The 27,118-nt window shown below is 38.5% G+C and overlaps 1 protein-coding gene across 2 annotated transcripts; it reads left to right on the top strand.

Annotated features, from left to right (window-relative positions):
- cacnb3a (calcium channel, voltage-dependent, beta 3a) lies at positions 1 to 26,508 on the top strand. Of its 2 annotated transcripts, XM_015055208.1 has the most exons (15): positions 1 to 862; positions 2,801 to 2,893; positions 14,110 to 14,229; positions 15,980 to 16,102; positions 16,181 to 16,296; positions 16,401 to 16,480; positions 16,583 to 16,602; positions 16,820 to 16,897; positions 17,817 to 17,875; positions 17,949 to 18,049; positions 18,133 to 18,284; positions 18,362 to 18,457; positions 18,775 to 18,945; positions 19,115 to 19,160; positions 23,438 to 23,517. In XM_015055208.1, exons 1-14 carry the CDS (start codon positions 782 to 784, stop codon positions 19,142 to 19,144), a joined length of 1,320 nt encoding a protein of 439 aa, XP_014910694.1. In that variant the 5' UTR covers positions 1 to 781; the 3' UTR covers positions 19,145 to 19,160; positions 23,438 to 23,517. The 2 variants fall into 2 exon arrangements, with proteins under 2 accessions (XP_014910694.1, XP_014910685.1); XM_015055199.1 differs by lacking the exon at positions 19,115 to 19,160 and having other exon boundaries at positions 3 to 862; positions 23,438 to 26,508.
- The last annotated feature ends 610 nt before the right edge of the window (positions 26,509 to 27,118 follow it).

Raw genomic sequence — 27,118 nt, 5'->3', positions numbered from 1 at the left:
AGGAATAACATATAATATCAGGATTTAGAAGATACATTGTTTTGGGTTAATTTGACTTGAGCTGGAATTAAATAAATTGTGCTTCTTTTCATATTTTTTCGGATTGAATTCATGTTATTCTTTACTTCTTATGTTTGTCTTCTCTCGTCTGTTAATATTTACAATGGTAAGAAATGGATCCGCATGTTCGGAATACAGATTATTACAGATTATTTAAATAATCTGTCGGAATCGTAGAGTAACTCAACTCAAGTTTAAATCGTAACCGAGTTTCAAGCAGAAAATCCACAAAATTCCAAATTTTCAAAACTGCTCTCTTTTGAGTTTCATTCATGAAGTTAATGCTTTACAAATCCCAAATAATATTTTTAAACCATCTCATTAAGCATCGCAGACTCATTCATGTTCATGTTTGTAATCTTGTAAACGGCGCAGAGTCCTAAAAAAAGCAGCGAAGAGGCTCCGAATCGGACACCAACTTCAGCGACGCACGGACCTGTGAGGACTGACGCCTCGGCGTTGGAGGTTTAATTTAGCTCCGATGTCTCTCCTGCTCGCTGCAGTCTCTCTACCCTCCGATGTAACGACTGCTTTTACTCTATCATAGGGAGGGAAATAGTTTGTTTCCCCTAGCTTTGCATGAATGTTACGGGTCGCTTCTGCCCTCCTTCCAGTGTTTTTTTTTCTTCTCCTTCCTGCATATAGATGTATTTGGTGCGTCTTGTTTCCTCCTCCAGTAACGCATGTCTGTGTGCCGCCCGCTTCCCTGCGCTCTCAATAGATGGTGCAAGTCAAAATGTCCAAATCGCCCGTAGACCCTCTGTCTGCTGTGGAAACCGGCTCCCAGTCGCATTATTTCCAGGTAAACCCACTCACTCACTGCAGCTCCGTCTGTCCGGGCAGGTTGTTGGTAGAGACCGTGTCAGATGCTACTTGTTGTTCCATTTGAGGCGTCGCGGTTTGGCAGTCTTGTACTTCTTTCCTCCCCTCATCTTTCTGTCAAACCGCAGATTTGTATCTATTTATTTTTTTACCGGAGCATCATTAATCCACCCACACATTTAAATAAAATAAAATAAAAAATGATCAAACCTGCTGCTTTTTGGTCCAGACTCACACATCAGGCCTTTCCTTTACATTGATCTTTTATTATTTATTTCTGTGGGGTTTTTTTTTTTTTTTTTCCCCAGCCACGCATCGTCCACAGTAACGCAGAAAAGCACAGCAGCAACATGACGGGATTGCAGCTTTTTGAATCAGGTCGTGGCTCCAACTGCAACCTGTAGCCTGAAACCAGAAGCGCTTCATGTAATACTAAGGGGGGGGGATACCCTCTGCGTCTTCGACAAAATCTGAAATATGTTTTATTTAGATTAAATAATGATCATATTAGGCGAAGTGCTGGGAACATGCATGATTAAACCCGAGACAGACTCAAAATAACCACAAACCCTGCCAGAAAATGTGTATGTTACAGACCGTCACAGCGCCTTTCAGGGCCGGACTAAGATTTTATGGGGCCCAGAGCAGAATCTGATATTGGGGCTCCGTTTCGCATTCAGATTTATTTGAAAACTGTCACATTGTGTTCTACATGCAGCAACAGCTAAATAAAGGTGTAGAAATGATTAAATAAGAGCCAGCTGAGGCGTATAAATGGCTGCTTATGGTTCCCCCACCACCAGGGGGCCACAGAGCACCAAGCTAGCGATGAAATTTAAATATATAATTAAAATTACAGCAATTTACATGTTATTTTTAAGTTGTTAAACAAAGAATAGGTTGATTTCTTCCCTCTGATGCCACTTTTGGGAAAATATAAACTTGTTTACTGTAAATTTAGTGTTTATCAGCCAATGTTACTTTCAACTAATTAAAATAAAATGACACACTTAAACACCACATGCTAATGATAGCAGGTATGTTAGGAATGATGAAGCATCTGGTTGTTGGTTTGGGGGCCCAAATGAAAATCTCCTTAGGGCCCCAAAAAGGCTTGGACCGGCCCTGAGGGGAATTCTATTATTACTCTGTTTCTGTTGGGAGTCTGCAGCAGGAAAATGGTTGTTTTGCTTATATCTTGGGATGACTTAGGTATTTCTTTAAATATTGTTTTTTTATTTTAAACTTTAGAATAAACGTTGGTTCTTCTAGTAATATTCAACTAAAGTTTGACTTGGCAGTGCAAAGCTATATCATAATAAATCATTGTATAAGCATATTTTAGAGTAATTGAGACCAAATAATGTTGTAATTCATTGGAATAATTCTATTTTGAGTGCAATTCACAAGCTGTAGGAATGATAAAATTCAATTAAATTGTGTAATTTTCATTATGCTATGAAAAATGTTAGCAGTGTTTTAATTTTAATCTTCCTACTCTGAAAACTTTACAGATTAGTTGGTTTATTTCTTATTTTTAATTATTTTTGTGCAACTTCTGGCCAATTTTGCTTTTACATCCTCTCACATTCACCTGTATTTTTTATTTTTTTTGCATTTATGGTCTTTTGTATTGTTACGTATCTCTTCAAATTAACTTTAACAAGAAATGTAATATTCTTTCATCCAATTATTGCTTTTTTAGTCTATCACAAGTGTTAATTTAGACATTTTATCAATCGATCTATCTATTTATTTTATATAAAACATAATAAATATATTGTTAGTAAATCCCCAGCACTGTGGTTAAGTAAAGTCCTTCTGTAAGGAATCTGGCTATCATTTTTTAGGAATGGCTCAAATGAAACACATGTGTGTGTGATTAATATGCTGAAAGTGTATTTTTGTTTCTACACAGCTGCCCAGGAAATTGCCTAAACGTAAGAGTCGCTTCAAACGCTCAGATGGCAGCACGTCCTCAGACACGACGTCCAGCTTCATCAAACGACAGGTAAACGTTTCCTGAGTTATTAAAAGCAGAGTAAAGGAAACGTTCCTATATAAAACTAGCAGAGTGTGTGTATGTCAAATTTTTATTCCTAATGCAACAGCACTGAGTTTGAATGGTCTGGATTTGAAATGTCTGCTGTTGCAGGTGTTGTTTGTGTCCAGCAGAGGGTAGCAAAAAGCATGAAAATGGAGGAATGTTGCTCTGAAATCCCAACGCAGCCCAGAATTTTTTAATTAGTAATTTCAGGTCAGACACTTTTAGAAAACTAATTTGGTGCTTTGGTGTTATTTAAGATTTATGCTGTGATTAAAATAATATTCATGCTGAAACTGTTGTGACAAGTTGCTTTGGAAGAAACATTTGTTCACATCTTGCTTTAGAACATGTGCTCAAACTCAAGGCCCGTGGGCCAAATCCGGCCTGCCAAAGCTTTTTATGTGGCCCTATATATTCTAGACTGAACACTAAATGAGTTTAAATATTAGGTCTTCAATTTACTGCCAAATTATATCAATCAGTCCCCTCAGTTTCTTGAGAAATGTTGTAGAAATTCACAAAAAAAATCAGCAAATCCCCACAACTTTTTGCGCTAATAAATGGAAGATTATTGCAGATTTTTCTCAAAAATTGTCAAAAACTTTCTTACTTGTGCTAAACAGCTGCCTCAATCTTAATTGATGTCAGATTATAGTCCATGATCTACACAACGAGTAATGAAAATCACAATTACCATTATAGATAACCACAAGTATAGTAAATATTTCCAAATTTGTTTAATTTTTATAGCAAGAAATTACAAAAAGAGTCACAAAATCCTGGAGGGCCTGAAAAGATGTTTAATAATATTTAATTTTAAGAATTCATTGATATTTTATCAGGTTTTATCGATATATTCGGCCCATTAAGAGCATTCATGATTTTGATTTGGCCCAAAATGAAAATGAGTTTGACAGTCCTGGATTAGAAGAAGCATTTGACTTGATCTGACGTTTTTAAACAAATTAAACTGCTTTTAGAATTCATCAAAGATTTGATATTGGAGTCCAGTAGTTTAACGTTGTGCTGTGCAGACAACCCAAATCATCACTGCCTGCTTTCCTCAATGCGTGAAAGAGGAAAAGTTGCATTCAGTGAAAGAAACCAGCGGCTCATGCAGGACATGCTCTTCTTCCGGATGGTATTTTAATGAGAAAACTAAACTCTGAATGAGTATTGGGAGCTCAAATATTCTTTTTGCTTTACTTTTCTTGGTCTAGTGAGACTTGACAAGCAGTTTACTCAAAAAGTGATCTGTTGCATTTAGTTTCTTTTAACTTCTTCCTTCAGTCGCAGCTTATTTCAGTCCTTTTTCAGACCAGGTTTCAGACCAGTTTGATGAATTCAGTTGTTTAGTTGGTCTGAATCATCCATAAGCTGTTGTGTTATGAATTTCTTCCTTTCGGAGGGTGTGTGTGTTTAGAAGAACAGATCCGCCATAAATGTCTCCACCACCAGATCTATAGAAGCATAGAAGGAGCTGCTTTATCCAACTTCATCTGGTTTATCTATTCCCAATTTTAGTTTATGAACCTGAAAGATGGGGAGAAAAACATCACGTGATCCAGATGCAATCAAAAGAAACATAAAATATCTTCCGTATTTCAGCTGCTTTTGTCCTGGTCTAATGCTTAATTATTCCGAGTTCTGTTCAGTTAAATATTTAAATCCAAACAGGCACGGGTTGTTTGATGAATCAGTCCAGTTCCAGAAAGCCAGTTTCTAAGTGATGTTTTTTTTTTCTTGTTTTTAAAAAACGTGACTTTCAGACACTGTGCGAAGTATTTTTTAAGCCCTGAAACGTTTTGCTCATTTTTAAGCTCACGTCACATTATGCTCTTATGTCTGGGAACACAGCAGGACTGAAACAGAGTGAAAAAGCAGTTTCATATTTCAAATAAAACTGGGAAATGTGTTCAGAAAGCCTGGAGAATTGTTCATAAATCCACAGTAAGAGATTATAAGAAGGACCTGCATTGGCCTGCTAAGAAATTTATGTTCATCTGAAAGTTTTTCAAGTGAACCGTAAAGCTAAACGCATCTAGAATCGTTATGAAATAGTACCTATTAACGCAGGGTTTTCTAAAGCGCGGCCCTGGGGCTGTTTGTGGCCTCTGTGTTGATTTTCTGTGGCCCCCAGCTGGAATTCAAGAAGAGGACAAATTTGTCCCTCAGCAAAGACAGTTTACAGACGTGGTGAATATTTTATCCTCAACTAGGACCGAAATATGAGAGATCAAAAACAGTTAGGTGCAACAGAAAATATTGATCTTTTAGTAAACATTGCTTTTATATTTTCTTCAGTAAATCTGACCACATTTATTTTGACTTTAATGCATCCAAATCTGCATTTAAATGAATTAATCGTGACCAAATACAGCAGGTATTTTTAGAAAGAGTTTTCTGTTCTTGTGCTGAGAATAGACTCAATTTCAGAATGTGCAAACTCAATATATCTCTTTTTTTATTTATTTATTTGCTAATTTTATTGGAAATTATTTACAAGTGTACATCTAAACAATATATTTCTTTTAATGAGGCACAACTCGTTTTCAGGTTTTGGCTCAATATTTATATTGCTTTGTTTTACCTAGATATGACTTGCTTAGATTATGTTGATCAGGTAAAGAATAACTAACATTTTTTTTAATAATAGCTTTTTAAAAAGTTGCTGGTTTTGCATGAACGTTTGACTTTACGATGCATTAACACCTGCCTTCAGATTCAAAATGCTCACACTTTCCTCTGAGAATGTAAGAAACGCTAAAACGAGGAGAAGCAGCGTTCAGCTTCTATGCACCACAAATCTGGAACAAACTTCCAGAAAACTGTGAAACAGCTGAAACACTGACCTCCTTTAAATCTCGACTAAAAACCCACCTGTTTGGAGTTGTATTTGGAACGTAATCAATTACGAATTTATTGATGGAATGTAATGATTTGATTGTTGATTCTATACTGCATGACTCCGTGTTTTTGTGTTTGTTTTGATGTAAAGCACTTTGAAACGCTGCTGAAATGTGCTATGCAAATAAAATTTGATTGATTAAAAAACACATCAGTTTCATATAAGGCAGTGTTATTATTATGATTGTTTATAGGGAATGTGGAGCAGTGGAATAGGAAAAGTGCTGAGCGGGCGTTTCCTTCAGCAGAGATGTTAGTTTTCCCGATTTGAGTGGGAGCTTAATGAAAACCTCCAGATTTCCAGGGAATGTCGTACAGCTTCAAATATTCATGGTGAAGGCCGATGTGATGCTGATGTGTGGGTTCAGTGTTCAAACAAGCTCCTCCAGTGTCTTTCCAATCATTATCTTACCTCTACACACGCGCGCGCGCGCGCACACACACACACACACCACCACCTCCTGCTCCCACTGACAAAGGCTTTCACACTGAGGGAGTAACATTCACACACAGAGCAGATAGTTTCTTGCTTGTGATAGGGGTGGGGTGTGACTATGGAGGAGCAGCGGAGTATGACTCATTTCTGCAGCAGGATACTGTATGGATACATGTGTTAGATGTAGGACATGAGCAGGAGAAGAAATCTTAAGGGAGGCATCGATAGCAACAGCAGTTTCACCCGGTTCTTCTCTCAGCCGCCGCACGTTCACTCGGACTCGCGGAATAATAAATGAGAGTGATGTAAATTTGAGGAGGTGGGTTTTATCAAGTGACGCAAATGCTGCGTTGGTTGTTGTGTTGTGATGTGAGGATGTGGGGTAAGAATAGAAAAGAAGGTGTTGCCAGTTTCTGCTCCAGTGCAGGTCGTCCCTTTTTAGGGAACGGGACACAGCGCAGTCCGTCTGCATTCAGCAGGTAATGTATAGAGAGGGAGGGACCGGCAGCAGCAGCAGCAGCAGCAGCAGCAGCAGCAGCATTAGCTGAGTAAGTATGAAGTATTCCTGTCAAAGAGCAGGTGATGTTGTCTTCCATCACCTGCTCTTCCTCCCCTCCTCCAGCGGGGCTTTTGTTTCCTCCTTCCCTGCACCTGTTTTACTTTCTGGTTGCAGTCTGGCTGCATGCGCTCTGCACAGGTTCTTGCAGCCTTTGGTTGATCGACTTTACATGCAGTGCGGCTGATATTAACAGAATGATTTATTGCATGGTGCTTACGAGTCCAGTGGAAGCTGATGGGTAATGTTTTTTGGGGGGGTGAATGTTTGGTTTGGGATTTTGGGGGTTGCAAACCTGATTGTGGTTGTTTCACTTGATTTTGTCCAACCTGCAGAAATAGAGGCTGATATTGTTGCATTTCAGTAATTTGATCATGCAGCAGCTGTTTGAGCTGTGGTTTTTTAGTCTGATTTTTGATTTTGAGTGACAAGTTATCAATCGTTTTCTGTATAAGAATCCGAAAAGCGTGGCATGTATTTGTATTCAGCCTCCTTTACCCTGGCACTCATACATTAATAATAACTCACCAACCAGCTGTTTTCATCATCTGAAAATGCTAACGGCACAACGGAGCTTCAGAAAACTAATCCACACGTTGGAATGTGGTGGTGGCAGCATAATGCTGTGGGGATGAGGACGGGGGAGCCGGTCACAGTTACAGAAAGATGGATGGAGGGAAGTCCCAGAAATAAACAACAACAAAAAAGCTTGTTAGCATTCCCTACAGATCAAAACATATTCATTTATTTCAGTGGCCTAGTCAAAGTTGAGACTAAATCCAAATGAGAATCTGTGGCAAGTCTCAAACATTGCTATTTACAGATGCTCTCTGTTTAATCTCACAGAGTTTGATGGAGCTTGCAAAGGAAAATAAGCAAAGATTTCAGGTTCAGACATCCAAATCTGATGTAATCTAAAACATTTTTTTTTTTTAAATCACGCATCACTTTCTTTTCACTACAAAATTATGTGCTACTTTGTTTTTTGGTTTAATCATATAAAGTCCCAAAAGTGGGATTGTAATGTGAGAACAAATATGAGAGTCATATTTCAATAGAAAACAAAACGGTGACAAAATTTAAATTAAAAAATACTTTATTATTAATCCCAAATGGAAATTAAATGAAAATTTGATTAAAAATGGCATATAGTACAAAATAATACAGAAATAGAGTGTTTGTTGCTAAAACACACTGGTACAAACCTGACAGACAATCTGGTATAATATTTATTTACACCTGTATTTTACTATTTGTGGGATTTTTACCGTATTCTCCGCACTATAAGGCGCGCTTAAAAACCTTCAATTTCCTCAAAAGCCGACAGTGCGCCTTATAATCCGGTGCAGCTTATATATGGAGCAATATTGAGCTACAACAGGTCTAGCAGGTACGGTAAGCAGCCGCCGACTTCATTTTCGCCCGTAGAAGAAGAAGCTCGCGGTGCATGCTGGGATAGTTGTCAGAACGCTGGTTTGTTGATAAAGTTTGACTGACCTATCTTCCTACCGACCGTCTAGAATCAGGTCGTCTGCAGGTCATTCAGCACCATGTTCTCCATGAACATGCTGTGCGTGAACGGAGAAGGGTGACCATCGTCCGGCCTCGCCCCGGCCCAGTCGCGAAAGGCTCTCCTCACCGACCGTTGACATTCCCTTTAGTGCAGCTCCATCTAGTGGATGCATAACGTAACTCCAGCCTCTACTGTATACCATGCGCCTTATAATGCGGTGCACCTTATATATGAAAAAAGTTTTAAAATAGACCATTCATTGAAGGTGCGCCTTATAGTGTGGAATACTTTAAAAAACTAGAGAAAAGAACAAAAATTGTATTGTTCTGCTTAATGATCAATGAAGTTAAATGCTCCATACAGATTGTAGGGCTTCCCAAGGGGTTCAAATCTTATTGGTTGAAACTGTAAAAAAAATATTATTGATTCAAACAAAAAAATAGACCAGATTTCTGAGCTGAGTCACAGCATTTAGCATGCTGAGTTGAGTGAACCTTTGTCAGTGCAGATAGTGCATCTGCACTGATGAAGAAATGTCTTTATTGGGTCACTGTTTTGATATTCGTGTTGCATTTTGTACAAGCAGAGCATATTTACAGTATATATGGGTCTTTCTGAGCATTTCCAGAAAACATATGGGAAACTGGATTTGCTGGAGAATAAATAGTAAATGCTGTGAGTTCAGAAATGAAGACAGAAATTGGGGGAATGCTATTTATTCTTTAAAAAACATGCATTTTTAAATATTATTGCTTAAAAAGCAACAGTTGGGCACTGTTCCTGGGGACGAAGATCTAAAATTAACTCAATCCAGTCAATAAATATTGAGTTTATTTAAAAAATCCTTACATAAAATTGTATTAAATGCTTTACAGACCAGAATACGTCCTGTACGTTTCACCAGTCCGGCACGTCCACACACAGTCGCTTAGAGCTAAGGATAGTTTACATTCTGAATAAATAAGGACTAAATAATTCTTTCTGAACCAACACACCACAGCAGATTTATGCAGAAACTATGTGGTGAAAAAATCTAGATTTTGCTGCTCTAATACAGTTCAGCTGTAGTTGAACGAGGATGGAAAGATGCTGTTACTTATGCAACCCGAGGATTTCAGAAAGTTCAGAAAGTTGGAGGGAAGACATTTTAAAATCAGAAATGTTATTTTTTGATTAGAAATGAAATCTGTTTTTCAATCATTATTGAAAATGATATTAAAATAATTTATTTTAATATAAGTTAAAATAAATTATTGAAGATGTAGAAATAGCTTTTGTTGTCCCACAAGAGGAGAAATTTAGAGAAATATTATTTGCCGTGCTCTTCTCTTCTTTCTGATTGGCTGCCAGTCAAATTTATCAAGCTGCTTTGCTAATAAAGACAAAAGTAAATGTCTAAGAAAAGCTTTCAGCTTCATAAGCTGACAAATCATGAAAACAGTGGAACTAGGGCTGGACGATGTGGAGTTAAAGTTTCATCACGATATTTTGTGGTACTTTTGTGATTACGATAAATGCGATGATAAGATCTATTTGTTACTTATTTTTTAGGTAAGTGTATGAATGTGACTGTGTGTCACAACAATTTTAGCCCCACAAACACAAGAAATGCTCTTGAAAAATATTCCTATTTGTAATGTGCTTCATTTATTTTCAGGTTTATTGGTATTTATTTATGTTCTCATTGAACTGACAGTGTAGAAAATACTAGAAGTATCAATCCTGACAAGAAGGACAGTTTGGTGGGATTTTAAACATGATTAATTTGAATTTATTGTGACAATAATACATCATAATTCTTATCATGATAAGAAAATGGTGTGAAAAACACCCAGCTCTATCTGTACTTGTTTTCCAGTATTCATCTGGGGAAATGCATACAGACGCTGCAAAAACACAAAAGTATTTGTGGCCTAGTTTCAGTGCAAATGTGTTGCTACACTTTTAGACAAAACTGACTTTTCATCAACAAATAGGAGCTTGTTTTAATTAATAATTTTCTAATATTAATGAAAAATAATTATGTTTTAACTTATTCACTTATTTCTTGCTGAAAAGTCTCTTTTAAGTTAGTTTTGTCTTATTTCAGGTGTACTGAGATATTTGCACCAGAAACTGGACCAAAAATACTTGGTAATATTTTGTGTTTTTGCAGTGAAGTAACAGAATAGAGAACCAGATGATTCGGACACAAACTGAAATCTGTCAGCAGTAGGTCGGGGATCCAGAGTCGGTTTTTAGAGCTTCTCCTTAGGGACCATGTTGAGCACAGAACTACTGATTTGGAATAAAACTTAAACAACCAGCTAACTGGGTTGGCTCTCATAGTCTCTGTGAACTCTGTTAGGTGAGTTTTTTCATTTGTGTAAACACTGTGACTTCAACAGGATAAAGAGAACAAAATAAAAACCATAATGTGTTTAGCGTTGAACTCCGTCGTTGAGGAGCCGCTGGCCGGACTGCTGGATGATTTGGCCCTCTCTGGGCTCAACTAGCTGGGTGACACACTTTTTTTTTTTCTTGCTTGGCCCCCACCCTGCAGAGTCGGGGACATCAGTGTTGCAGCGCGTGAAGAATAATCACAGAGGCAGAGGAGGAAGGAGCAGAGTTAAATTTAGCCTGCAGACAGAGATGTTAGCAGGAATAAAACAAGGCATCCTAAAAAAGAAAACAAAAATGAAGATGTTGCTTTCATTGTTACAGTCTGCAATGCAGTGACGCTTCTCCTTGATAAGTTCATGTCCTGCTACTCTTCATGGTGAAGCGTCTTTTGGTGTGTTAAACAAGTGGCCAGGAGGCCAAAGAGCAGCCTGGAGAGGTTTCCTTTGTCATCTCCAAACACAAAGAGCAGCAGTCGCCTCCTGTTCTGTAGAAAACCTTAAATGTGACGCCTCTACTCTGCGCCCACCACCACATTTATTCTGCTTTCATGTCTGTGAGGGTTTGTGAGCGTTCCCAGTGAAGACAGAGATTTCACATTCATGTCTTCATCAGGCTCTAGCGCTGTGCTCCTAATCAGCCAGGTATGCTACTTTTTCTCATATCTCCGTCTCATATTTTCATTTTCCTGTTTGTCCTGTCGGATCTCATCCTTTCCCCGGAGGTTTCCTCCCCCTCTGGCCCCCAGTTACTCGAGCCCTCCCGTCCTCTCGGTGTGTCTTTATACGCTGCTCTTATCTCTCTCTCTCCTTCTCCGTTCTCCTGCTCACCCTCCTTTCCTCTCTGTCAGCGCTGCTCCGGCTCTGGTGCAGTGGTGCCTCGCAGAGTGCTAGAAATCACATCTAGTTATCTAACATAGACGCCAGACCAAAAAAAGAAACGAGGAGAGGTGTTCGCTCGCAGAGCTGCTGTCAATAACACTTCGCTTTGGGTTCCATGCGAAGGCCGTTGGTGGTTCTGGTTTTTGTTTGGGAACTTCTTTGCAGATGTTGGTTAATTGGACCTCCAGAGGATCCGCTTGAATATGTTGGCAAGATGGATGACCAGCACTGAGTCTGGGTGAAAATAGTACCAAACTGTCCAGATGTAGGGCTGCAGCTAATGATTATTTTAGTTATCGATTATTTTGACACCTTTTTATTAAATCAAATATTAGAAATGTGTTAAAAGATGGAAAAAAGCAATTCACTTCCTTTTTTAAAGGAATGTAGCAAAGGAAGCATCTACAGTGGAAATATTTCTAACATCAACATGTGAAAAGCTCAGTCCTTTCTGCTTGACTTAACATCAGTACAGAGCTGATCTGCTCCTGGATTAACCGATCGATAATCGAATAGCAAAAGACACTGAACATGTGATTTTTTTTTTTATTTTATTTGCGAAATGTTTACAGTTTTTGTACAGCTCTAATTTCTCTTCTTGTAAGTCTGTGTAGTCCAGTTACCGATTAATCAATTACTAACTTAGTTGACGATCATTTCAGTAATCGATTAATCATGATTCACCCAATTAATTGTTTCAGCTCTATAAAAATGTGCCTTTTCTTTCCAAGAATGTTGTTTTTTTTACCGGCTTTCTGTGATAGTTTCTCCTGGGCTGGTTTCATTTTGGTTTTGCTGTGGCAGTTCTTCTCACTGACAGATTCAGGACTCTGAAAAAGTATTTGCCTCCTTTCAGATTGTTCTGTTCCTGCTTTTTTGACGCACCAACCTAATTGAATACAAAACGTCGTACTCAGATTAGGATTTATTTTGTAGAGAAAGCAAAACTGTCCATATTAACTTATTAAAAGTATGTAAGTACCTCCTAAAAATGAGCTTAAAGCCAGAAAATGCTAGTTGGCCCGAACCATCACCTGCCACCACTGTGTATGACTGTGCTGTTAATTTTGCAACAGATTTAACAGTTACCGTTTTGTCAGTCCATTTTTCTCCTGTCTTGATTCCTTACTGTTGACTCATGAACTTTGACCTAAACTGAACCAAGTGTGATCTCACTGTGATTTGGTTGTGCAGCCTGATAGACGCCAAAGACGTTTATTCTCATCTGTTCTTAAATCGCTTTGGGTCAGGGCACGTTTTAAGATTTGTTAGCCTACTTCGTGTTGTCGGACAGGTCCTGTTTAAGTGGTTTCTTAATTCTACATGTCTGGCACTAATCACACCTACGTGTTGCTTATGAACCCAGCTCTCCAAAATCATGTGGGAAATCAAACTTATCCACACAGGAGAGTTTTTTTCTAAAACGTGAAGATTTTCAACCCTTTTCGCTCTGCATCCACACACAGAACAGATTTTATTTTTCCAAAACAAATTCCAGTGGAAATTTCCCTCATGTATTTACTTAACATTTTAGCCCAACCGCTCACCCAGCTTATAGCTCAAAAAGTGTTGCACACATCATGCGCAACAACAAAAATGGTGGATTATATGCTTGTGATGGTGCTGCAGCAGCTCCACAGAAGACATCGCTTCCACTTTGCTGTTCGCCTTTCTTGTTTTTCTTTTCTTGTTTTCTTGTGTTTGCCACCATACGGAGGCTTAATGTGCACGCTCCATGCTTAGCGTCACTTAGAGGTAAAAAATCATTTGTTTTCTGTGCTTCCTGTGTGAATGAAAACAGTTTTAAATAAACATCAACATTTCTGAATGTGTTTTTGAAAACGACAACCCATTTTAGAAAAAAAAAGATATTCGAAAGATGACAATTACTTACAATTACTGGGTGAGAATTGCTTCTTTTGCTTGTTAAATAAAATTATTGTTTAAAAACTACTTTATGTTTTAACTCATGCTTCTCTGGGATTAAAATGTATCTTTTAAAACATGTAATGACCATAAAGTTACTGAAAAACAAATCTGCTAGCGTCTCTGCTATCTTTTGCTTTCAGCTTAATGTGCTAGCCATTCCTGGGACGTGTTCTGAAACTGCTTACATTGAAAAATGATAACCAGTGTGTATTTCTCTAATGAGAAGGAGCCTTTGGAGGATAAACAGGGGAATAAAGGATGTATGTGCTGCACTGAGGGGGATGTTGGAATGGATTTGGGCCAAGCGGGAGAGAAGAGGAAGCGCTGCTTCCTTTGTGCTATATTTGGTCTGTCATAAGATAGCTGGTGTGGGAGAGCAGTGCATTGTTTCATAGATCCCCACATGAATTCGGTCATGAATGCACACACATATTTACATGCACACCTGCATGCAGACAGACTGCAGAAGACAACACAGATGAGAGCAGCAGAAACGGCAGGTCTGTGTTTCTGCTCCTCAGAGGTTCCAGCAGAAGATGTGCAGAATGAATTAATCTCGGTCTGATTGTGTCCTGACAGGGGTCGGCTGATTCGTATACCAGTAGACCGTCGGATTCAGACCTGTCAGCCGAGGAGGACCGCGAGGCGTATCGGCGTGAAGCCGAACGCCAGGCACAGCAGCAGCTCGACAGAGCTAAGGTACAGCACCGGGGCCGCCTCCACTCGGCTTAACGATGCTAATCATTTTAATTTTAAAAAGCAAACCAAAAACCAATAGCTTCAGGAATTGTGTTGTTGATATGTAGATCATGCAGATTTACGTCTTTAGCCTGCAGTATTTTGTGCATTTTTTTCTCTTTTTCAACCTGTAGAACAGGGGTCCCCAAACTTTTTCCTGTGAGGGCCACATAATTTTTCCTTTCTCTGGTGGGGGGCCAAAATTTGAGTCATAACAGGTCAATTAAATATCACATTTCTTACGGTTGAAAAATAAAAAGTTGCCAAGTTTAGATTTAACTGAACTGATTACGGTAGTTTCGGTAACTGTAACAGTAAAAGTGCTGATCTTTCGTGTCTCCTGCTAGCATGAGCTAAATGAAAATGGGCGGCTTCTTTTTCTTCTTCTTCTTCTTTAGATTTCAACGCCAGCTTGCATCCATTATTTCCATTATTGTTGCACTACTGCCATCTATTGGATCCTAATATCTATACCTCAAATTCTCATAATGATCCCAGTATTACTTTAAAAAAAACGAAAAATCTTCTTTTTCCCTGAAATGCTATTTAACTGATCAACAACATTCTCAAATTTCAATTCCTGATTAAAACCTAATTCCGTTTTAATGGGCGCTTTCTTCTTTTATTTCCAATTTTGACTTCCAATGATTCACTTCCTGCTAAAGAGCCCCCTGGTGGTTGAAGAAAAATCCACATATAAGCCGCAAGGTTCAAAGCTTAGGAAAAAAGTAGCGGCTTATAGTCCAGAAAATACGGTATATGAAAAAAAAAAATCTAAAAGCTCTCTGGTATTGTTCAGGGGGCCGGACGAAATGTGGAGGCGGGCCGGATTCGGCCCGCGGGCCGTAGTTTGGGGACCACTGCTGTAGAAGGACAGGAAGATACTTTTGTTAGTATATAAATATGTTGCAGATGTTTTGTCATCGTTTCGACTATCCAGACTGTTCAGGTGTTTTGGATCAAGTGAACCAAACATGGAGAAGCAGCGTTCAGTTTTTATGCACCACAAATCTGGAACAAACTTCCAGAAAACTTCAGAAATGCTGAAACACTGAAAACTTTTTAAAAACATAAATACTTTTAGTTTGGATTCCAACTTTTCATGATTTTCCTTAACAATGTAATATTTTTAGTTTGTTTTATGGTCATAAAGCACTTTGAGTTGCCTTCAGTGAAAAAACAGAAAAATCTGTTTTTTTGTCTAGTTCCCAGTGCAAATATTTTAGCACACTTGAAATAAGACAAAACTAACTTAGAAGACATTTTTGACAGAGAAGCAGGAGCTTCTTTTAAATCAATAATCAATAATTCCTTAATATTGATGAATAATACTTGTTCCATTGGCAGATTATTTCACTTATAACCTGGGAATCATGTTAGAAATGTAATAATCTGCCAGTGGAACTAGCAGATTATTAAATCAATAATCTGTTAGTTTCTCTGAAACACCATGTGCCCAGAAACCTAAAGGTATACAGACATAAATTTAACTTTAATTTTAGTAATCTGCTTTCCCAATTTTCACCTTACAGTTTTTAAATACTTTTGTGAGTACATAAGCATAATTTTACATAATTTTTAATGTTTAATTTTAGTGTTTAAACAGAGAAAGAAAGTATTTAACAGCTTTAGAATATTTAAGCCCAAAAGTCAGGTCAAGAGACTTCTGCATTTCACTGATGAATATTCTTGTCGATTTTGTGCTCCGCAGTCCAAACCTGTAGCGTTTGCCGTAAAGACAAATGTGAGTTACTGCGGAGCTCTGGATGAGGACTGTCCTGTCCAAGGAGCTGCAGTTAATTTTGATGCCAAAGACTTCCTGCACATCAAAGAAGTGAGTTCTGACCCTGTGCTAAAGCTGATGAACCCCTTGCATGGATAGATTTGACCCTTGACCTGCTGGCTTTAACAGAAGTACAACAATGACTGGTGGATCGGGCGGTTAGTGAAAGAAGGAGCGGACATCGCCTTCATCCCCAGCCCTCTGCGACTGGAGGCCATGAGGCTCAAACAGGAGCAGAAACAGAGGTCAGAGGTCATCACATGTTTGCTTTTTTTTTTTTTTTTTACTTCCAACATGATTTTGTTTCATAAAATGAGAGCTATGAGCCAGCATGTTGCTGCTGTTGCAGGAAAACAGGAGGCAACTCCTCGAGTTTAGGGGACATGGTGTCCGGAAGCTGGAGGACCACACCGCCATCTGCAGGTGAATGTAAGTACTGCAGCCCCATCTTATATCACTGGGACACGAACACAGTTTCTGCTGCTTCTTCTGGTTTACTGTTGTCTAATGTCACGTTTCTGTTTTCACAAGCTAAACAGAAGCAAAAACAGGTATGTCTGGCTCTTTTCAGTGACAAAGAAGAGTCAAATTATGCACAGTGATTATACAATACCTGGAATCATTGTTGGATTTAACTTAGAAGGACTATAAAATAATGGCCTCTCTGAACATGAGACTGTGCGAGTGAAAAAGGAGATATTTTATTTGTCCTGTAACAATAAATAAATCTGTTCTCTCTGTTCCTCCGTCCTTACCTATTTCTGGCAGGAACATGTCCCTCCCTATGACGTGGTGCCCTCTATGAGGCCGGTGGTCCTGGTGGGACCATCACTGAAGGGCTATGAGGTCAGCCTCTCTTTATTTTACCCCCAAAATCTGTTTGTTCTTCAACAAAAAGTAACACATAGTTCTTGATTTAAATAGATGCTGATGTGTGGAATAATTTTCAGTATCAAATTTCCTTCAAAACTTAGTTTTCTGCAGTTTGGCTTAATTTAACAACCTGATTTTCTCTCTTCTTATTGACATCCTTCTGCTTTGAGCAGGTTAATCCTGCTTGCTCACTCCTGTTCTTTCTGCTTGCAAATAAAAATAATGTGCCAAAGTTTCAGAAAAATTGTTTTAAATTAGTACAACATGTGTATCTGTTGGCAATCAGTAAACCGCTGTCGTATGTTGTAAAGCAAATGCAACCCAAGACAGAGTCAAATGCTTTCATTCTATTGGCTGGAATTGTTGCTAGGCAGAATTTAGTACTTTGGTCCTGAGGAGAGCAAACAGATCAGTCAAGTTTAGGAGGAAGTTTTTCTGTGATGTGAAGGACATACATAGGAGAAGAGAAGATATGCAGACGAGGAATTTAATGCGAGCACAGAAAGTTTTGAGGGAGGAAAGAAATTTTTAAAAAGGTAGGATTTTTTTTTTCAGTGTGAGAGCAGAGCTTTGAGAGTAAGCAGGACCAAACATGCTGAAGCTCTGCTTGGGTTGCCAGGTAACGGGCTGGGGTTGCTAGGTAACCCAAAGTTTGAGATTCAACAATATGGAGGTTTTCAGAACGGCTCGTTTTCCAGACACCAAAAAACATTAACTTATGACCAAATAATGGCTGAAATGCTTGCGTTGTTTTTAGAAGCAGTAGAAACCCGAATGAAAAACATAACATTTTCAACATAGGTCCACTTTAAATGAAAACCTGGTGGAAAGTCAGTTTTAAAATATACAATTCTTCTTCTGTCACAGTGTATGTTTTTGTCCTCTCCTCTAGGTGACAGACATGATGCAGAAAGCTCTGTTTGACTTTCTGAAACACAGATTTGAAGGAAGGTCAGTAAAATTTCTCACAGTGTTCTGAGTCCAAATCCTTTTGTACGTTTATTTATATAAACTGAATTTGCAGGATCTCCATCACCCGTGTAACTGCCGACCTGTCCTTAGCAAAGAGATCCGTCCTGAACAAAAGACCCATCATGGAGAGATCCAACACCCGCTCCAGTCTCGGTAACAGAGCAAACATCAGCACAAAAAGCCTTTTTGCTTCAGTTATGACATAAGTATATGCCACATGCGTCTCATCTGTGCAGCGGAGGTTCAGAGTGAGATTGAGAGGATATTTGAGCTCGCCAAAACCCTGCAGCTGGTGGTTCTGGACGCTGACACCATCAACCACCCCGCACAGCTCGCTAAAACGTCCCTCGCTCCCATCATCATCTACGTGAAAGTTTCCTCGCCAAAGGTTCGTTCTGCTCTGGATCGCTGTCTTCAGGCTGCCTCGAGCTCTCAGGATCCTCAGGTTTCTGCTTCGTCTCTCAGGTGCTGCAGAGGCTGGTCAAGTCCAGGGGGAAATCTCAGAGCAAGCACCTGAATGTGCAGATGATGGCTGCAGACAAACTCTCTCAGTGCCCCCCTGTGAGTGCTCACCGTCTGGAGTTTTTTATCCATCATTTGCAAGTTTAATCACTAACGGTTGGGTATTAATCTATTTTTACCTCTATTTGAGTCAGAGCCACTGCAACTGACAGATCTTATTGTTTCAGGGAGATACTCATCATTGGAGTATCCATAACAAAAGTTCCAGTTGTTATGGATAAATGGGCAAATAAACTGTATTTACTCACAAGACATTTAACGAATGGCGTACAATTAAAATAAGCAGAAATATCCAGGCGGACATTTTAAACTCGGGTTGTAAAGGGTTAAAGACAGTGCTACGTGTTTTATTTCAGGATATGTTTGATGTCATTTTGGATGAGAACCAGCTAGAGGATGCTTGCGAGCATTTGGCCGAATACCTGGAGATCTACTGGCGCGCCACTCACCTGCCAGGAAACACGCCTCTGAACCCGCTGCTGGAGCAGAGCCTGATGACCCCGCCCTCCGCCATCTCCAGCCTGCAGGTAGGCCCAGCAGCCCAAATCCCACACCTTTCAGTCTTGGCTAAAGACTCTTGTGAAGCTGAATGTTACTGAGTGTTTTTGTTGCCATCTCAGACTCACTCATGTGTTTTGATTTGTCTCAAGTTGTCCTGTCTGTCCTCTCGCTCATCCCTGCTTAACACTTTTGCAGTTTTCTGAAACACAGGGATTAATTGAATGATCGCTTACACAATGGGGTGAGTAGTGGGGTTTATATGTTATGTATGTGCACCCCTCCTCCACCTCCTTCTTCCCTTTACACTCCTCCTGACACCTGAACACAACACGGCGGCTGAGGCAGTGAATGAACCATGCTTTATTCACTCAGATCTCGCCAGAAATGGTTTTTGTTTGCTTGTATTTTTATAGCGCCATGTATTTTGTTCTTTAATTTATGGTTTTAGGTGAATTCCTGTTTTTACAAGCTTCTAGGGTGAATTCATAATGCATTTCTGAGTCATAACTGAGATAAAAACAACATTTCATTTTTTCTGCAGCGTTTTTATCCTTTCCAAGCATGCGTTGTGAATGTTGTTCCTGCTCACAGTGAATATTAAGAGAAAAGAGATCAATGTTTAACGCAACACGTTGCTCTTTGGCCCTTCAGCTTTGGCTTCAGTAAAATCAAATAAGTCGATGTTTTTTAATTTTAAAAAGGTGATAAAACAGGGTGATTATTTTAGGAGTTCTGCTATATTATATTTATGCAATATCTGCATAAAATGTCTACAACTGAAGGTCTCCAATGGACAAAATGCTTTTAAAAGTAACTTAATATTTTTAAGTTTGCTGCCTATCTTTCTTTATGTTTGTGGGAAGTACTCACTCCCTATCACTTTATAAAAGTCAGATGATTCATTTTGTCCTAAAATCTGAAAATACGTACATTTTAATTTAATTTCCTTAGCTTTCTAAAATAAATGTTTAGTCAAATCTGCCTAATGTTGCAGTTTGTCCACCTCAAGTTTATTTCTTTCATTCTATGGCAACACATTGGTTCCAAATTTCACCACTTTCCAATTTTGTCTGATGAAGAAATTTGGTAAAATCACTATTAATTTAGTCAAATCTTACATTTTACATCAGCAGATTTTGTTTTGAACACTTAATTCTGCATGAAAACCTGATAATGAGTAGAAAAACAGCTTGTTACCTGATTAATGAACTATTTTACCACTCAGTGACAGCTTTTATGCAGGTTTCTTACTACTGTTTACTTATCTACAAAATGCAAACAATCCTCCAGTCAAAATAGAAGATTAATTCATTGCATACAAACAGCTTAACTTAGTATATAATTACATATTTTATGAAATTTAATGTTTATGATTACAAGTATTTGAGATGATAAAACCTTTTCATTTTTTTTTAGTTGGTCATATTGTATTATTTTAACAAAATCCAATGCAAATCTAAATTTGAGCTGCATGTTTTTGTTTTTATTTTTTTTTTCCAGTCATTCATTATTTACCATTTCATGGACACGTTCACTGCTAAAAGAGAAACTCAGAAAAACTGACCAGGTCTCAATGTTTCTCAGAAACATAAAAATATGGACTTACTGTTGGAGGATTTTCAGTCAGTCACTTTATTTTATTGCAAACAGAAAATAACAGGAAGACTTTATATAAAGAAACATATTTTTAAATGAAAAAGAATATTTAACAATTTCCTGTCCAATGTGGCAGTTGCCCAGGGCTTCATTCGAGAGGGTGGGGATACAAGTCCCAGAAAATAAAATATAAATTGTGCGTTAAATGTGCCCTGAATACGTTTTAGTATCGTTTATATGTAGGTGTAGTGAACGGGGAGCTGGAATCACCTGCTTACTTAAGCTTTCTGAAAACTATTATGTTCAGTTTTAAAATCTTTCAGTTTTCTCTCACCTCTATCAAAGTTATTTGATAAAACAAACATGAAATGGCTGATTAAATATCCTCTTTTCTGCCAGAGTTTGTGGAAACTTGGATTCTTTTTAGTCAGTAATACGCCAGTAAGTTCTCTGTTGGTTGAATGTTTAGGAATTGAAAGAAATATTTGTTTTTGTTCGTCAGGATTATTTATGAAAGAATAATCTGGTAGAAGAGCTAATGACCTATCTAGTTGTTTTTTCTGGTAATACTTTTTTTAGTTTTTTTGTTAAGATGAATACATTTAATTAAAACTGTGGTAAATTGATTAAAATTTGAAGCAAAGTAATGAAAACAGTGCCGTGATAGTTGATTTTCATGGCTTCAATTTTAATTCATTGCAGAAGTTATTGAGTTATTTGACTGGAAGTGCAAATATAAAACCTGAAATGGTCAAATCTGACAGTGGCCATTATATTATGAATACTGACAGCTTTATTAAAGGCTAAATCTTGCAAAGTCACAACATTTCAGTCTCCAAGGGGACAAAGAGTTATGATGGCTGATCATTTTATTTAAACTGAAAGTATTGCAGTAAATTTTAGCTTGATTTTTTTTAGTCATTGTTCCTAATAATACAGCCTTATTGTTAATCAAACATTAAACATTCCAGCATGGCGGATGTTAGTCAGGAGAAACAACTGCAGCTTAAAGCGTAACTGTGCTTTATTTTTATCAATCATATTTCTCATTAATGTGACTATTGTGAGTCATTCAAACATTGGCCTCTGCAGATTTGTTGAAATTAGAAGGTGAACAATAATTCACAAGGTTCCCAATCTGAATTACAGTAAAACTTTTGTTTCTGACTGTAACTGATCTGAAGACGTCTGAACAAAAGTTTATTCATCTATTTTCAAGTCAGCGATGCGGTAGAGTTCGGTGCTTGCATGACCTATGACCTGATAAACACATAAAGGAATCACACACCAGGCTAAAATTAGAAGCAGTTCTTATCCTGTAGGATTGACTTTTTCAGATTCCTTTTCACATCCAGTGTTTTACATTCCTGTCTTCTGTCTGATGTCTGAGTCTTAAAGGGATTGTTCAAGTTTTTATTTTATTTTTATTTTATGTTTGGAAGTAAGGTTCTGTGCAGTTATCCGTAACGGTTCCCTTTCCGTTACGGATGCCAGAATTGCAGTGAATCTTTAGAAAAGCAGTAAAATGCAAACTGCTAGTCAGATGGATCCAGTTCCTTTATTTAAGATATTTAAGATATTCATTTTTCATGGCACACAACAATAGCAGATATAATAAACTACATTTTTATTAGAGGCTGTAAGTTTGTTGCTGTTTTTCTAATCGCCTTACTAAGTCAATGTAATGCTTGTTAAGATCATTGCTCCACCATCGTTTTTGTTCATGAACTAAGCTGATTGTTTGGCTAAATTAACAAAAAAACACAAGATCTGTGGCAACATTTGCTAAAACCTGGAATTCTTAAATATTTTTTTGACATCTACAGCTTCTTTGTTTCATGTAAATAATGTTAAATCAAATTAATGACATGCAAACAACTACATACATGACGTGTTTATAGAAAATAAAACAGTGAGGCTTTGAATGGCGCATCAGCTTTCACAACTTGCAAAAACATAAGTCAACATAACTTTGTATAATAAGACGTGTTCGGCTCGGAGACTGGAAGCAAATTTACCAGCAGCCTTTTGTGAAAGTCTGGATGATTAACAGCTGCAAAGTACAGCTTGTATCCTATCACACAGCTCTTCTCATTTTTTAGTTAGAGTTGTTTTTAAGAACAAAAATCTGGAGAAAGGGGAGTGAAGGTGAGTGGTGGTGCCAGGATCCATCAGATTAAATGTTTGCTTGAAGGTTTCTTTACTTTCTTCAAATCCACTGTGATGCAACGCAGCGTCTAAGATTGATAACCCAAACTTAAGCTCACTCCAAAAACATCATAACTATTCCTTTGAGCTGCTTTTAAACTGCAATGTGTAACTTTTATGTAAAAAATAAATAAAATGTATTTTTATGTATTTATTAAAACTGTCACTATGGTGTGACAGTGTGGATGAGACGCGTAATTTGTGGAAAAAATCAAGCTCCTTTGGCTTCTCCTAGTGTCATCTGAAGACATGCAGTGCTCTATCAGAAACAACCAATCAGAGCCAGGAGGAGGGCGTTAGCACTGTTCATCATGCTTGTGTACGCGCTGCTCACACCCCTCCCTTTGCTCTCTGCTACCCGTTAGCAGAGCCTGCTATTAATACTAAGGCTAATTAGCGTTAGCATCGCCACCAATAATGGTTTTCCTGTAATGGTAAGTTGCTTCTCCGCCGCAAGAGGGTGATTGACAACGCTAAGTCACGCCTGGCTCTGATTGGTTGATTTTTGCATTTCTTTTTTTTTTTTTTTTCAAAAATTACCTGTCTCATATTATACTGTCATGACCTGGTGACAGTTTCAACAAATATGTAAAAAAAAAAAAAAAACATATAAATATTTTTTATAAACGTTACATACTGCAGCTTTAAAAGTGTTTTCTTTAGAGCTGTCTCTTTTTCCTCCCAGTTTCCTTCATGACCGTCTCAATTCTGCAGAACAAGAACCAGACACAGCCACGGGACGCAGTGGGCTTGGAGGGCGAGGAGGAGGAGGAAGCCGGTGAGGAAGCCCACTCTCCGCTGGAGCAGGACAGTCTCATGCCATCTGATGAGGCCAGCGACTCGTTGTCCCGTGGCCGCAGGGGGAGCCCATGCCACACGGGGGTCGAGGAGGATGAAGAGGAGGAGGAGGAGGAAGAAGAAGAGGAGGAGGAAGAGGATGGTTGCGCCTCCCCCTGTCATGGCCGCTCATATAGGGACAGGTACCCCTCCCACCGAGGGCATCCGGGCAGCGACCACAGCGCCAACGGGCACGAATCACAGGACAGGCTGCTCCAGCGCGAAGCCCAGCAGGGCCACAACCAGAGGAACAACCGCCAGCGCAGCCGCCCCTGGCCCCGAGACAACTACTAGGACCAGCGCCCCCTTCTGGCCTCCAGGCCGCCACCAAGGCTCCCCTCCTCCCTGAGCCCCCTGGCTGATGCACAGATCCAAACACATTATTTAAAAAAAAAAAAAAAAAACTATCAAAAGTCCAACTCTATTGTGAATGGGTGATCTAGTTCTTATTCCTCCAGGCTCCTATTTTCTGTAAACTGAGATGAATGCTCGTCTCTCCGGGGTCAAACAGTTCCAGTTAAATTCATCAGGGCTATCCACCTCTGCAACAGAAAGGTTTCAGGCTACCAGCTGAATGCAGACTCAGACATTAGCTGCTTTGCCTAAAGGTTTCTCTATTGTAGGATGTCGCATATACTGGCCTTAAAATTCCTAAGACTTTTAACTATCTTTACTATTGCATGTATAATTATTTCAAGACGATTTGCACATTACGGCAGTACAGGAAGTGAATGATCTTTATGGAATAAACTAATGTAGGAATGTCCCGTGTTTTATCCATTTAGGGTTAATTGTAATGCATTTGAATACAATGTATATACTGAATGGCCACCAGGTTTTGTTTCATTGCTACTTTCTTTGTCTGATTTTTGTGGCTATGGGCAGATATTTCTTGCCATCCATTTGTACACGAATCACCTCATACGTCACCAACAGTGCAGTACGTTCTGGACATCCCTTGTCTTTGCTGTTGCACAATCACTGACACCTCTATTAATCTAGAAATGGGCAAACAGAATGTAAATACAACCAAGGAAGGGAATGTTCAGAGTATTCCAGGGGACAAATTCTTTGCCAAAACGTTTGTTTACATCAGTTCATTCACACATGTCAAGCACATGCTGCTGCCCAGCTGCAGCTCCTCTTGAAATCAATGCTTCACCGAATGTAAGCTCGCATGCCTTTTGCACCTCCAGCACCACCTGGTTTCTCTGACCTGACCAATCGCAACGTAATTCGATTGTAGCACGCTAACTGATTGTAGCATCCACACTTCCCGCACGGATCGTACCCTCTGTGGAAAACATGGCTTCATTTCTGTGAACACCGCAGTTTTAAAAGGCTGGTTTTTACTAAGGCGGATCCTCAGGTGTAAAGTCCTCAACTCCACATTACAAACTCGTCGGGCTTCGAAAAGACTCGTAGCACCCATGATGCCGTGTCTGTCCGTTCCTGTGCGGAAGGCCGGGAGAGTCAAAAACCTGACTTTTTGAGTGGAACTGCATGCCGTACACGCTGTGTTGCATTGTTTACATGTGGAAACAACATGGAAACAATGCATCAACGACAAAAAAAAATGGGTTTGTGGCCCTACTAGCATTCCATATAAATACTACTGTATGGAAAGCCAGAAAAGCCAAAAATATCTTTTTTTTTTTTTTTTGTAATACTTGCACATTTTCACATTGGGCACAGTTTATGTACCAAACACACAAGCAACACTTCAAAGGTAAAAAGTCACATGTTTGTTGCTGTATGGAAAGCCAGAAGGGACAAAAACATTTGACTTTTTTATTTAAGGCTATGTGTGTTGTTTGTGCATTGGTAAATGTTCTATTCACATTGTTCTTGTGTAAAAAATTTTATGTCAACAATTGTTTGTTTACATACAAACATTTCACCACAGATCAGACACAAATAGTCACATATTTTGGCAGTCCTGGCCTTCCTAAATCCCGCTCCATTTCCAGTCCACAAGCCAATGACTAGTTTGACGTGACACTGACGAACGACGACCCATCTCTGTTCCTACACAGGGTCAGTGTTTACTCGTTTACTGCTTCCATGTGTCAGAGGTATTTATCTAGTGTTCTGTATATTTAAAAGAGAAAAAAAATCAGCATGGTTTAAAAAAGAAAAAGAAAAAAATCTATGCAAGTGTTGCATGAATTTCTGATTGTTTCTTTTTACGGTTAAGTATTTCAGTAATGCATTAGTTCTAACTCCTCGTCGTCTTGTAGTGATGATAGTCTTGTCTTTGGGGCTACTCACTCCTCGCTACAGTTACAAACCCCTGAAAATTTTGTTTCCCTCTCCAAACGCCTCAACATGAGGAGATTTTACCACAATATTTGCTGGTTGCACTTTTAAAATCACTCCACAGAAAGAGAGAAAAAACAAAAACAAAGTCCCAGATCAAGGCTATGACAAAATGAGTGAGTCCTGCATGTCTTAGCTCAACAATTAGCTACTTTCAGTATATTTTGGCGGAGTATGTTTTTTGAAACGGACCAATTTAGCAACTGATAAAAGCAGTTGAGGTTTTTCAATTTTGAAGCACAATTTTTACAAGGGTTCTGATTTAATTTTCTGTCTTATTCTGTATGCAATATGAAGCCTAACATTGAAAAACTCTAAACGCCTTAGACCATCTGGACTTCCTCTTTTGTGTGAGTAGAAAAAAAAATTGCACTACTTTGTTTTTTGGGATGGTTGCTTTGTAATGCAATAACTGCACTAAATATAACCATGTATCCACCAGACTACCACAGCGTGCTAGCGTGACCCCAACACGCCTCTTCCCTTCTGTTTATCAAAAGAGACAGAAAAGGTGTAAAGAGTGAGACATTTCCTGCCTGAAGCTGTATAGAATGCTTTCTATTGGAAAACAGATTTACGATGCTAAGTGAAATATGACTTAAACTAAATAAACATGACATTTTATGTACTTTTAATTGTTTGAGTTGTGTGTCTTTTATAATACAAAGGAGAACCTTTACAAGTCAGTTGTTGGAATTGAAAAAGACTAGATATAGGGGTCTGCTTATATAAACATAAAGCCGAATACCACCAACTGCTTTGAGTTCTGTTTTTGAAAATGTCTTACTTATTTTCGTTTGTACTTGTGGGGCCGGCATAAAATGACCAGAGAAGAAAACGCTTTCAGTTATGATTAAGTTAAAGACACATGAGCTAAAACAGCTTCTAGAAAGTAGAATGGCTGCAAATAAAAGCAAGTGGAGGAAAAGATCATTTTAAATTCATCATGTGATAAACTGCGGACAATTGCATAATCCCAAACATATTTCTATTATTACTAGCTTATTTACGTTCCTTACATTTTCATCCAGCCTTGTTTGTAATTTCAGCTATTTTACACTTTTTAATTATAGATGTTGCTATAGAAAAGATAAATTATCAGTTTTTTTGTGATTAAACTGCCAAATTATCTACATAAGGTGGAAAATATCCATCTTATGTATATATTTTCTCGCGATTTTTCTCTTTTTAACTATATTTATACAGTGAATAACAAGAAATGCCGGTTTTAGCAGTTTT

Source organism: Poecilia latipinna, unplaced genomic scaffold, assembly GCF_001443285.1.
Source record: "Poecilia latipinna isolate Pla-1442-1.1 unplaced genomic scaffold, P_latipinna-1.0 Scaffold57, whole genome shotgun sequence".
Lineage (NCBI taxonomy): Eukaryota > Metazoa > Chordata > Actinopteri > Cyprinodontiformes > Poeciliidae > Poecilia > Poecilia latipinna.
Note: the sequence above shows the minus strand (reverse complement) of the source record. Positions and strands in the feature narration are given on the sequence as shown.

What these genes read in the sequence shown, in the direction of transcription:
- cacnb3a (XM_015055199.1), top strand. Translation starts at nt 782, where the DNA reads ATGGTGCAAGTCAAAATGTCCAAATCGCCCGTAGACCCTCTGTCTGCT. An exon ending in ACTTCCTGCACATCAAAGAA is followed by an intron (nt 16,103 to 16,180) that starts GTGAGTTCTGAC and finishes TGGCTTTAACAG; the next exon opens with AAGTACAACAATGACTGGTG. An exon ending in AAACAGGAGCAGAAACAGAG is followed by an intron (nt 16,297 to 16,400) that starts GTCAGAGGTCAT and finishes CTGCTGTTGCAG; the next exon opens with GAAAACAGGAGGCAACTCCT.